Consider the following 13,726-nt stretch of genomic DNA (forward strand, 5'->3'; position numbering starts at 1 on the left):
AATCTTCCAGTATGTCAAATATAAGGAGAACTGGTATCTATTAATTTTAGAACAGTGAGTGATAGGTAATGATTTTTCAATGGCAAGGGTTCTACCTGTACTGCATTCACAATTTAAAATAAATCATTCAACCATATTATTCATCATATTTTTGAAAATTTTTTTTTTAATAATATTATGAACTTTTTATGCTATTCAATAACAATTAGAGAGCCAAGTCAAGTCATTAAAGCTCTCGTCCAGTAATCATTAGATCCGGGTTTAAATTTCACAACGTAAAAATTTCAAAAAAGCTTTTTACCTCTACTCAGGTTGAAATAACGTAGGAATGTGTTTTGCTGTGAGTAAAAGGTGGTCAAGAGAAAGGAACATTAGTGCCATTGGATGTACCATGTGAACCCTTCCATTCCTATATTCAGTTGGTATATGGACTTTTCCTTTCCTTATAGCCATTGAATTTAAAATAATTGTTAATCTAACACATTTAATTGGATAACTCAGTTCAATTTGATGTTTGAGCCAAATCTCTAATTTAGCATTCCAATATTTAGTGTTTTCAATAAGTTATTTGTTTTATGCAGTTTTTGAAGGTTTCAACTGCATCAGCAAGGCAAACTGATGAAGTCTACAAAAAGTAAGTGTTTACACAACAATTTAGCTTTTCATTAATCAAATGAAACGTCTCAATAACAAATGAATTTTCTACTGCCTTGGATTTGGTGTTCATTTACGAATAACTTTCTACTTTCATTACTTTTACTAGAAAAAAAAACGTTTCCCAAGTTGTCACACAAACTCATTTCATTGATGTTAAATTATTTTTTTAACTAATGGTCGAACTTGTTCATGAATATTACCAAACTAAGGTTTTTGGTATCAAACACCAAAAAGCCTAATTTGAAAAACTTCCCAAAATAACGTGGTAAGTTTACAACAAAAGCGAAATACTGTTTCTTGAGATTTTACCTATGGATTTGGCACACCATAGGGCAGGGGTGGGCAACCTACGGCTTGCATGCCTCATCCTGCCTGCAAAAGGATATTGTGCGGCTTGCACAGAGTTTCTGTAAAGCTTGATGTAGCCTAATACTTAAAGTATAAATTTTTGGAGACTATCAAAACTCAAAACTGATTTACTCTAAAAGTACTAAAAAATATCGCGTCAGAAAGTTTAGATAATACTACTAAGACAGTAGGTAATATATTGCCATACGACCATTGATTCATTCATTGATTCAAGCTCAATTTTTATGGTACACCAAATAAAAAAATTTACCTTCCTTTTACTTGATAAACAAACTTTTTTGATGATGTTAATGGTATTTAATGTTACATTTATAACCATCCGATACGTGAATTAGTGCACAATGCAAATACCAACAATGAATTTTTGTTACTATGGTATTTCCAACTCCAAAACAACTTGTTTTTGGAATAACAATTTTATCTTGTCAGCTCAATAGCAGAATGGTTTGAGTGCTGGTGTTGCAATAAATATGACTTATGTTCTGTGTTTGATTTCAGTGGCACTATACCGTTGTAATGCCCTTGGGTACGGCTTTATGGAGTACTGACACTTGCTCCAGTTCAGCGGCCCTGGTGGGCAGTTCTAAATTCTATCAATACAATATAAAAAACCAAATAAGTGTGGCATTTGGAATTTACACAAAAGCTTGCTCGGTAACCGGGGCCAAAGTGATGAGGAATCATCGCCAGGTTTCAGTCTTGCAAAGAATTACCTCAGTTTGAGGATAAAAATTATGATATCACACCAGATGAAGTCTAGCATCCACTTTCACAAGTAATGAAATGTAAATCATATTAGGCCAACTTTAGGCATAACTGAAATGACACTGAGGGAGAGAATGAGATGAACAGTGGTTCAAGCAAAACTTACCCACCAACAACACACACATCAAACGATTCCTGGCTGAGAAAACGATTTAGGGAGAGAATGCTCAGTCAGAAGTGTGACATTAAGTGTGTATCGCATTCACCAGACTTGAAACTCTCAAGCTTCTATCTGTGGGAGTACCTCAAGAATTGTGTGTACCAGGACAATCTTCAAACGATTGGAATACTGAATGCAGCAATCGTTTCATTTCGTTACAATCGCTCGTTATTGAAACGGGATTTTTTTGTTGAAATAACATCCTGCTAAACCAAAGAGCCAGACAATACCCATTATAATGGCTTTAAATTAAGAATTAAGCAGTTGTTCTTGACCTTTGCAGGGTTGCATATCATGAAATGGATTGTTATAACATTCTGGTAAAAAAACACAACTATACATTTGGAAGTAGGGCCCACCTCAACCATTCACAAATAATGTCCCTAGCATTCCAGATACAAGTGAACTGTGAATAGTTACCGCAAATATGTTATTGTGTTTTTGAAACATTGCATACCATATACATTGCTTGAAACGTTGGTAGTCTCCAACTATCGCATCTCAACAGGTTATCATTCGCCATCCATTTCGGCATTCAGTTTTGTACGCTTTCATTTTTATGACACTGGGTGAGAATTTCCTCATCAAAACATATGGATTACAGGATTCTAAAACCGTAAGTTACGAAAACGTATGTGTCCCAACGTCACATCGCTTAGTTGCCCAATGCCTACTTTTTATCCAGGAAACAGAAACACCGACGAACAGAAGCAGTGATATGTGATAAACTAGTTACCAAACCAACAGCGATTGCCTTTTTTGCCAAGTCCCCACTGACTTTTTTGTCTTTATTCTTTGCCGAGTTTGGCACAGTTGCCTACGTGTACAATCTGTGCGGTGATGCTTTCATCTATATAGTTGTTGTTAATATATTTTAACGTTATGTGAACTCCTATACTAAGTGTAATAGGATATGTAGTTGAATATATATAGCAAGAGGAATTGTGCACGTTTTAGCGACAGTTAGACGCTTGAAAATAGATAAATGTAAAGTATCTATATTTAAATGCAGTTCTTACTTCAGTTAATAGTTCTCGGTAAAGTTACGTTGCAATTTATGTAATTGCACAACAGCGTGTATCCCACCTAACACTGTAGAATGTTATTCGTCTGTTTCTACTAGCAATGTTTTTATTACCTCTTCAGGTACTTTACAGACTAGTTGTTTTTCTGCACCATTTCGTTGCTAGCATGGCGTAACCTTTCAGAGTTTTACTACTAGCACAATTCAGATACGTAACTAAATTTATTTTTCATTGAAGATGAACAAAATAGAATATCCTGAACGTCCTCCCTGCAGTAGTAATCTGTTGCATTGCCGTGAATATGGGGATAGCGGTAACCTTAGTCCTATTGTCGACCAGACCGCTGACGTTGAGACTCACCATTTTAACATGGGCTACCCCAGTGTGGGTCATGTCGCGCCGAGCGGCATGCAACATGAAATGCACCAGTATGGAGATCACACACATAATTTTGGTGCTTGTTCGTTCGTACCCGTGTCTGAACATCATGACATTCTATTTTTTTCGTCTGATTCCCGTTCGATTAATGGCGGCAATTTAAAGTTTGAAACTTATTCTGGTCATAGACCAAATCACCACATTGAAAGTAGCTGCCAGAATAATTACAGTAAAGGCAGATCACCTACATTTGAAGAACTTCGTTGGCGCGATACTTTTTGCAATATTCCTGCGCGTGGTGAGAAAACTTGTATGTGCAATAAGAATAAATTGACTAATTTTGTGGAAATAATCAATATTATTGTTTTGCTGTTGAAAGTATTATCGGTAAAATAAAAAACAAGTCATTTTCCCTTTATACGGAAAAGTATTTTTACAAAACGCAAACATAAGAGCTAAGATGTCAGAAAATGGTTTGGAGTGTAATTAAGTTCATTAAGATTTAAGGCCGTGTCAAAGATAATGCTAATGCAATTTCCACGAAACCTTCAATTGAATACAGTACCTTTTCCACTTCTCCATACTATACCAAAAAATAACAAAGTTTTGTACTGCTATTTCTAGCGTTTTTGTGCCCTTTATTTTAAAAGTGTTAACAGTAATCCAACGACAATAGTATAATCAATTTTTCATCGAATAGTCAATAAATGTAAAACGTAACTTTCACTGAGGTTTTCTATTTGTTTAACAGCCCATATCGAGATCATTCCTTGCAAAGTATGTGGAGACAAATCATCAGGAATTCATTACGGTGTTATTACGTGTGAAGGATGTAAAGTGAGTATGCAAACTCGTTTTATCATTTCGTTCTGAAACTACGCTACAGAAATGCTATTGCTCATGCACCCCAGTTGAGTAGTTTATTGAAGAACATGCATAACGCAGCATTTTTTAGTTGCATGTACAGTACTGGTAATACTTTTGTGCTGTACAGGTGTTTCAGCCAGACGTCACTATACATTATTGCATCACAATTGTAAGCATGCTGGACGGTAAAAACGTATATTGTTGTTTGTATAATATGGAAATTATACCAACTTCCCATTCTCGTGTGTTTATTGCGAAAATTGCGTACGTGAGAGGCTTAATTTATTTAGCTTCATGGAAAACCAATCATTTTAAATAACTATTAAAATAATTAAGTAAATTTTCATAAAGTTTTTAAAACATTCGACTTTTTACCTGTTTCTGAACTAAGATTGCATTACGAAGCAAACGAAAAACATTTTCACGATGGCGTTTTTAAGAACTGCGAATTTTTCGCCCCTTTGTAAAGTAAGTTTACTAGTTGTAGTAGCGTTTCGCGTTTGTAATAGAAAGAAATGCCCATGTCTTGTTTCCTTTTTGAGTGTACCACCCGACAGACTTAAGAAGGTTTAGGTAAGTCATTTAAGTTTTTTATCGACTGCCTGTTAACCCAGAAAGGCTGTGTGCTTCAAGTGATTACCGAGGAGTGGAGCCCAACAGCTTATATTCTTGCTTATGCAGCGAATATTTCATATCAGACTCTCAGATAACTTCAACTTATTACAAAATTGGTTGCTAAAACGGTTTTTTAAATTGCAAAAACTGTTCAGCTGACCTTATAGTACAAACGCATAATTCTCAAATTTGTACCCTCCAAGTTGTATTAGGTATAAAAAGTGACCACTCATTGTTTCTAAACCATGCTCCACATTTTGATCCATCATTTGCCGAAAACATTTGAAACTTGCTGGGTTCGGTATCTCCCAAACGTTTAAGATCCATTGCGTTATCGCCTCCTGCAGAGGTGGGGAAAGTGTTGCCCCATACCTCGTTTTCAAGAAGTTTGCTTGCTTACAAATATATTTGTTTTGGTTGTTAGTTTATACCAATTTTCGCCTGGACAGCCGATTCATTTTAAAATCAACGAAGTCACAACTAAATATTAGTTAACGATAAATAACCACATTGTAGTCATTAAATATTATCAATAAGCAAGCTCGTAATATTTTCTACGCGCTAGTTTGAAGTTGCGGTTTAACTGATTTCCAGTGATCTGAGATAAGGCCGCCAACTTAGACAAGTTTCCCCGCTCCTGGCACACTGTATTACCAAGTATCCGACTGACACAAATGCAACCTTGACCTTGTTTGTAATTGTTAGAAGTGAGATCGTGACAATGTTTTTGAATTTCAAGCCTAGTTAAGAAACCGATATATAAATAACCGACGGTTATTTCGGTTGTTTATAAAAAATTTTAAAGTTTTAATATATTTTGTTGATATATAGTTAATAATCAAAGCTTCCAACGTACGGAATTTTGGGGATCAAAATCATAAGAAATGTAAAGGTTGTATAATTTCCACAAGTAAGAAACAACTGTACATATTTTTGCCGTTCAGCTTGCCGGTAATTGTGAGGCAGTACTGTAATGCATTGTGATTTGTGACCGTAGCTGAAATATCCCTATAGCGCTGTATTTGACTGTTATTGTTTTTATTAGGCCTGTTTGGCTTAAAATTGTCCCTTTGTTTAAAGCGAGGGTTTGGTAACCAATCAAGTAATACCTAAGCAGGGTACATCTCTGTTAACAACCTTACCTGTCGACCTGGTAATTCACTTTGCAAGTATCTGTCACGTTCGATACAAAATGTGTTTGTTTTTGATTTTGCTTAATGCCGCTGTCACATCACATACTTAGCTGCGATCATCCGTACGACAAAATCGTGCGCAGATCACGTCAATTTGTTTCCAGACACTTTGCCATTTGTTTCCCCTTAGAATTTTTCTTATAGAGATAAAGTTTGTGAAGAACGAGATACCGGTGCTGTTATGTAATTGCAAAATTTTGATTTTGGTTTCATTAACCCTAAATCGTATTGGTGAGTTATTCAGGTTATACATCCGGAAAACGCATGACACACATCAATTTGTTAAAACGTATATTCCAGTTTATTGTCTGTTTTGTGGGTCACACAATTGTATTACATTATTCTCGTCAAATTCGTCATTTGGGTCACATTATTAGATCATGAATTTTGTGTCATGCCGTGGAAACTTGTCACAACTTATTTCGCCTTATTTTTGCAAAACGTATTCGGTAAAATACTGTGTGTTGAGTGCTACAATTTTTTTCCGTCATTATATGTGGATGCTAATATGTTTTGAAGGGATTCTTTAGACGAAGCCAACAAAACCACTACGCTTACACTTGCTCAAGACAAGGAAATTGTGTGATTGATCGCACCAACAGAAATCGTTGTCAACATTGTCGTCTGCAGAAATGTTTACTTGCCGGCATGTCCAAAGATGGTGAGCTAACGATTATGAATTTTTTAATTTTTTATGCTTTTTTCTTTAGCATTTAGTCACGTATTCTCTTACTATGCTTTATGTACTTCATTTGTTTCGTATATTTTCACTTCTATACACAAAAGTTGTATAATGTATGTACGTAGTACATAATAATTAACCAAACTGAAGCTTATCATAACTACGTTTCATGCTGAGACATTAAAGCATGTTTGACAAAAGCATAATTGCGTATTTTTTGTACCAGTTATTATGCCGTTAGGTGATAATTAGCAACCAGCCCGCCAGATCATGCCGGCGGCCATTCGGTTACACGGTCTCGCGAAAAATATGTCGTTCAAGTGTTGGTCTATTTAAGGCCCCGTATATGCCTGTAAAAAGTCAAATTTCATCAGTTTTCACCAACAATTCAGGATAACCTAAACATACGACCCGCACGTTTATAACGCGCCATTTGCCAGGGTAATCCCCGCACTGAAAACAACACCGGCCATGCTGCCCTTTGATTAGTCTAACACACTTCTTTAACCATTACGTAGAACGTCCAACAAAACCATGCAAATAGCGAAATTTCAGCATATACGGCTCCTTATAGGTTGGTTGCATATAATTTGTAGTGATTGCGTTTTTTACTGATAGTCCTCCTTTACTTCTTCCTGTAGTTAGAGTTAGTAGAAGTAGTTTCACAGTATACGCACGCAGAACATTTTCACAGTACACCTGAAGAAGCAAGCTTATGCTTGCGAAAGCTCGTCTCGAAAATCATAAAGTTAACCTTCAGAGTGCCAAACTATATCCTGTTTTTATTTTAACTAGAAGTAGTGGGTGAGACCATGTTTGACGTTAGTAATTCTACATCGTAATTTCCCCACCGGCGTGTGGTACTTGATCTCAACCTTTTCTTTGCACTATCGCACTCTTCCTAATGCAAATTTCCTCTATCCGTATTGACTTTAAATTTTAATGTGTTTTATGGTTTCTGTGCTCAACATTGTGATTATTAATTGTAGTCTATGGTATTTATACAGTGACATAAATTTTAGCTGTTAAGTTTGGACGAATGTCTAAGAAACAACGAGACCGTCTATACCAAGAGGTACTCAAGCAGCGGCAAGTACGGGCAAACCGCTCACAGCGTGAACCTTGTATCTACGGACAGGCGAATGCGGGGGTGCCCGGCCCGTACGTGTATTTATTAATTTTAGTTGAATGGAAAAGTATCAATGTGGTGCTGACCTTTCTATGCTTTGTATGATTAGAGTTAGCAGTGTAAACGTCCCGCCATTTTACACGTTATCGGATCCATTGGTAGTGGATCCAGCGTCGTATAATAACTGCTCGCCTGATGGCGCTCCCTCATCAGCTTTGGCAAAAGTGCCAGAAATGCAACTTTCGACTTTTTCTCAACTTTCAACACCCAAGTCTTGCGATTTAACTTTGCAAAAAATGGAAGACACCTCGCCTGCCCATTACAGTTCTCGTCAGATTGATTGTAATGATTTTTTTCCGTATTCCGATACTGGTGAGATTTTTATTCATGATCGTAGAGCAGCTTTAACCGAAGTTAGTTATTTCCGTGTAAGCATGCAATTTACATGGCGTTTCGATTAACATCAGTATTCAACACCACTACTCAAAATTATTTTAGGTAAGTTGGTGAGAAATGTTTTTGAAGCGCACCACAAAACATGTCAGTTTACTATCAACGAATTAGAAGTATTATCGCTAGAAAATCATTCGACGGAAGGGATTGCGCAGTATTTGAATATGGCAAGATATTAATGATACACAACTTCATGATTTTTACTTATTATTAACTTTAATAATGGCAACAATGCCAACTTTTCTGCTGGTATTACATAACAAATACTTTTTGTTGATAGGTAACAAAAAATTTAATGAGTACGGTAACATAAGAAGATTTATATTTCAGAGTAAAGTATCCTTATGGCGTCTTTGTGCGGAACAAATCACTGAAGCAATTCAGCATGTGGTTGAATTTGCAAAGCACATCCATGCCTTCATGATGCTTAATCAACATGATCAAATAGTGCTACTTAAAGGAGGTAGATTTTGTGTGATGTTAAGTCAAGTGTTTTCGGACTTTTTCTCAAAGGTAACCGTCGTTCGTACCGGAAAGTACTTCAATGCAAGCAGTACAAATCATTTTTCCATTGTCACCAGGGTAAGTGCCGTAGTTTTACGCTAAAGGTGATGTTGGCGCTAAAAGGTAAAATGACTGTACCGCATGCATTGAAGCTTTTGCCGAGCGTATGATTGTGTTTTGGAGTAATAAAGTGCAAAATTGCTACAGGGTGTCTGGAAATTGTGATGTTGCGGATGTCTCGTGCGTTCGCGACCAAAGATGGAACGGTGCTTTTTGAAAGAAAGCACACACCTATTGTTGCCTTTCGCAATCTTGGTATCTGTTTCACGTTAAATCTGACCTGGAATCGTTTTTTTGGCTTGGCAGCCTTTTTAATTAAACGTTATTACAGGTTGTGATGATTTAGTGGACGGCATGTTTGATGTAGCGCGAAAACTCGCCGATTTAAAGCTGACTGAGGAAGAGATGGCTCTTTATTCATGCGCTATTTTAATTACGGCAGGTAACGAAATGTTTGCATCAGTGCCTTAAGCTTCACTTGCAACTTAAAATTCTTACGTTGATAGATCGCCCCGATTTAAAGAAGAAGTCACGTCTAAGTAACATTCACCGTACTATTCTACAATGTTTAGAAGGGAAGTTGAGTGAAACCCATCCGAATGATTCAGCTATTATCGCAAATGTAAAGTTGTTAGCGTTTTGTCAGGGTAACAGCGAGTCGTTGCCCATAGGCCTAATTAACCATGTTTTCTTGTTTTATTGTTGTTTTCAACTGTTAATCAAAAACTAACCAGTGGTTCTTAACCTATGGGTCCTGTCCAAGGTGGGTCGCAGAAGCAATCTTATTGGGTCACCGTACATTGTATAACAATGCTACCTATTAGTCCACTGAAGTTTTGATTGTTGGGGTTAGTTAAATGGAATTGACATGGCGAGGAAAATTGTGTAGCCATAGAATGTATCGTCACATCCTGTAAGGAAGCTATGGTGAGTCTGCATCGTGTGTATGGACATGGTGCACACATGCTTACATGCAGGTAATAAAGGCCTATGTTTTCACCGTATGGTTATTGTGAGTAAACAAGTAGCAAACAATTGCGGGTAGTTTACAGCCCGTTGCTCGAAAAAGGCGCCATTTTTAGGAATGTGTACTGTTACAGTATTTGAGTTTTTCCTAATACCGAATCACTCTTATGCACTCTTAACAGCTTTGCCACAGCACTGTTTAGAATTAATACACAGAAACAGTGTGGTAGCCCTACCTGCCTTGTTCCCGAAGCAGTTTCTTTACTACTTGAAATTTTTCGAATTTAGAACAACATGAGTCATGCTATTGCTATTCGGAGTCACTGTGGGACACACTAAAGGTTAAGAACCCCTGGTCACTAAACAATCTTATGAAACGATGTAACGTTTGTTTCAGCTTTCGAAGCTTTCTTCTAGACTGAGGTCACTTAACCGGCTTCATGTCAAACATCTCTATCTCTTTAAACAAGAGTACAATCATGTGGGGTTACCTCCACTCTACAAAGAATTATTTGTACCCGAAGATGATATGGATGAACACAGTCCGACTCACTCTGCTGCTACGATGGACACTGCTGACGTGAATAAGATAGACACACCGGCAAACATTGGTCGAGGAAACTTAAGTTGTTTTTCGCAAGTTTTTAACACTATAAGTACATCTATGTCACAGAATGTTTGTACCAATCCGAGTATCGGTTCAGCTGCAAACGTCAGTGGCTGTGTACTTGCGCATAAATCAAATGCGATAGGCCTATATGATGGTTTACGTTCACAGAGATCTGATGAAAATGCTTTACCGAATTTGTCAATTTGGAACGGTTCATTTTAACGCTACTAATTTATTGGGTATTTTGGAGGGATTTTAAGAAGTTTAACTTAGTTGTGCAAAGAAACAAATTATTGTAAAAATCAGTGGTTTTCTTTACTTCAATGACCGTATTTTACGTTTCATTTTAATTTCATTTTAGCCAAAGTGGAAACTTCGGAACTACATGTAGAAGTAGTCCGTGCTCTGTTACAAACGATCGTGTTAAATTCTGAAGCATCTTTTTAACACTGAAAGAAGTTGCAATTTTATTGCACCAGTTTCTCTCGCCACGTTGGTAAATGACTACGTTTTCCCCCACTGTGACTCTTTTCGTATTCTTCGTGGACATTGTATAAATGTGTACTTTATTGTTTTTTAAAACTGTTTTCAATCCTCACCCGACGGCTCTATATGCCTTGATGCATTCTGCACCTTTGTATTATTGTTAAGTTGTGTATTTTGAGATGCCGAAAATGTGTTCTGTGATTGCTTTACTTTAGTGGTACTTCCAACACTTGTTTGGTTTTGGTTATGATTGCTAGGTCATGGGGCGTCAGCGTATTCAAAACGTTCTGTCATTTTTTTCAATTAAACTTAGTAACTTTGTGGTATATTGTGCATAGAATATTTTATAAATGAAAGACTATTTTAGGTTGATAAGGCGTGTACCTCCCTTACATTGTACAGTATTGCTTACTAATGTCTTGCCTTTGCTATATAAGTGGTATTAAACAAATACCTCATTGTGTGTGCGTATTATACCCTATTTCTGTAAATTAACATTGTAATTTAAGCCAGTGAAACGCTGCTTAAAGGTATTGTAGTTTTACTTTTCCGTGAGATTATGTAAATCTCATTATTAATTTTGTCATTTTTGCCGAGCCGTGGAATCCCAATAAACGTTCAGGTTATGTAACATTTTTGAGTTTCGCAAACATTTGCTATGAAGCGAATGCTAATAACAGAAATTGATCTTAGCAAATGTAGTGGGTATTAGCAGGCTTGTCCATGGGAATGGGAATCCCATGGGAAATGTCCCATGGGAGGGGATGGGATGGAACAGCACGAATTGCAATTCCCATGGGACATGGGAACCAGTACAGAGGTTATTGTTTGAAGCCATTTTGTGGGTGAAATCGATTTTAATTTAATATATCTATCCGAAAATGTAAATCTAAAAAATAATATCTGCCCGAAAATGTCATAGCTTCATTCTAACCTGCCAATTTTAATTGGGATGGGATGGGATGGGACAGACATGAATTGCTATGGGATAGGATGGGATGGAACAGAAAAAATGTCCCATGGACAAGCCTGTATTAGGGATAGGCCGATATGAACCCAACCCGAATAGAGACGAATATCGTCTTTATGGAAGATTCGGGCGAACACGAATACCAACAATGGAAAACCCGAATACAATATTACTTATAAATTTACTGACTTTTATTAAGCCATCAAAGCTTAGCCGCTTTTTCCTGTTCGTTGATTACTTCTGAGCTTTCTTCTTTGACCAGTCTACAACGAAGTAAACACCACACTTTTTACTCGCTACAGTCACTGCCGAAAAACAAATAATACAATACGCACGTTTTTCCAATTCGAATGCCTAATTCAAGGCTCTGCCTTTCGTCACTGGAAAATTGCACTCTCAGGTACTGTAACTTAAAGTTCTCTACGGTACCTATCAAATTTATATTCTTTTCCTTTTTATGCCTATTGTCTTCCTATAAAGTTTTTGCAAACAGTTTCAAAGCGATCGAGTGCATGTTGAAGATCAGGTTTGGAAAAAGCTAGGAAAACCAAATCATTTGCAAGCAACAAACAACTTATTCTAAATGTTTCCAGTTTATGTAAATTATGAAAAGGAAAGGTGACAGCGCAAACCAACATCCATAGTGAACAGTTTTTATTTACCCTTTTCACGGGCGAATGTTTTGGTCTAATATAACTAAATCTGTCACCATTTTACCGAATAAAACATACTCTTAAGCTATTTTTCACAGTTTCTTGTTAAGCTGAGTTAATGTGCTTAGCGTAAAACCCCCTAAATAGCTAAAAATGGTTCCACGACAATTAACCGTGGGAAATTGACCGCGAACAAACTAACCGGGGACAACTAACCGTGACGTAAATTGACCTAGACCAGGGATGTCCAACCTTTTATTATAGTGGGCCGCATTGTCACTTGAAATAATTGGATGGGCCGCAAAACCTATTAAATTTCAAGAAAAATGGGTACATGAAGTACATACTTTTGTAGTGAAAATGACTAGCGGGCCGCACAAAAATCTCAGGTGGGCCGCACTGTGGCCCGCGGGGCGCAGGTTGGACATCCCTACCCTAGACCTAGAACCAACTGACCGGAATGAAAATTGACCGGGAGGTAAATTGACCGTGCAAGTGCTGAATTATTGTGTTTAAGTTGATGGTAGTATATGATCTGTAAAGTAAATATTTGTTTGTAATTATTTCCTTTTTTTAACAAAATTTATTTTTATTTCAATACAAATTGAAACATTTATTTAAATAAACAAAAAGACTTCCGGAAATACGAGTAATACATTAAAAGAACTTCGCTGCAAAACACATATGACACTACACTACTACACATTTGATCGCCGGCCAATTTGTTGCCGATCAGTTGATGAAGACCAATTGTCGACGGTTAATTTGATCGCCGGCCAATTTGTTGCCAGGTTAATTTGATCGCCGGCCAATTTGTTGCCGGTCAGTTGATCACGACCAATTGTCGCCGGTTAATTTGTTCACGGTCAATTGACGTGATCCCGCTAAAAATATACCTTGTGAATATCCTTTCTGCACACCAGCATCTTTAACAACAGTCTCTGCCATTGGTCATTCAAACTTTCCATGAAATAAGTGCCATGTAAAATTTACATTTGTTGGCTTTTTCTTTGTCATAGTCCAAAAGTTACAGACATAGACAAAACCACCCATACTAGAAATCGAACACTGAAATTAATTTTCTTGTTTTGGCGTATGAAACCCAAATCAGAAATAGTAACTTCCAATTGTTATTTGACACGACATTACAAAGGGCCTGAGGCAGTTAATTTTTAATCTGAACA

At 36.9% G+C, this 13,726-nt stretch overlaps 1 protein-coding gene across 2 annotated transcripts; it reads left to right on the forward strand.

Moving 5' to 3' along the window:
- The first annotated feature begins 276 nt into the window (after positions 1 to 276).
- LOC143451921 (nuclear receptor ROR-beta-like) lies at positions 277 to 11,548 on the forward strand. 2 transcript variants are annotated; one of them, XM_076952706.1, is made up of 12 exons: positions 277 to 422; positions 582 to 634; positions 4,106 to 4,191; positions 6,549 to 6,690; positions 7,734 to 7,872; positions 7,950 to 8,212; positions 8,339 to 8,460; positions 8,624 to 8,756; positions 9,005 to 9,112; positions 9,189 to 9,299; positions 9,364 to 9,479; positions 10,221 to 11,548. In XM_076952706.1, the coding sequence occupies exons 2-12, from the start codon at positions 619 to 621 to the stop codon at positions 10,653 to 10,655; spliced, it is 1,671 nt and encodes a 556-aa protein (XP_076808821.1). In that variant the 5' UTR covers positions 277 to 422; positions 582 to 618; the 3' UTR covers positions 10,656 to 11,548. The 2 variants fall into 2 exon arrangements, with proteins under 2 accessions (XP_076808821.1, XP_076808820.1); XM_076952705.1 differs by lacking the exons at positions 277 to 422; positions 582 to 634 and adding an exon at positions 2,773 to 3,652.
- The last annotated feature ends 2,178 nt before the right edge of the window (positions 11,549 to 13,726 follow it).

This window comes from Clavelina lepadiformis, chromosome 4 (assembly GCF_947623445.1).
Source record: "Clavelina lepadiformis chromosome 4, kaClaLepa1.1, whole genome shotgun sequence".
Classification (NCBI taxonomy): Eukaryota; Metazoa; Chordata; class Ascidiacea; order Aplousobranchia; family Clavelinidae; genus Clavelina; species Clavelina lepadiformis.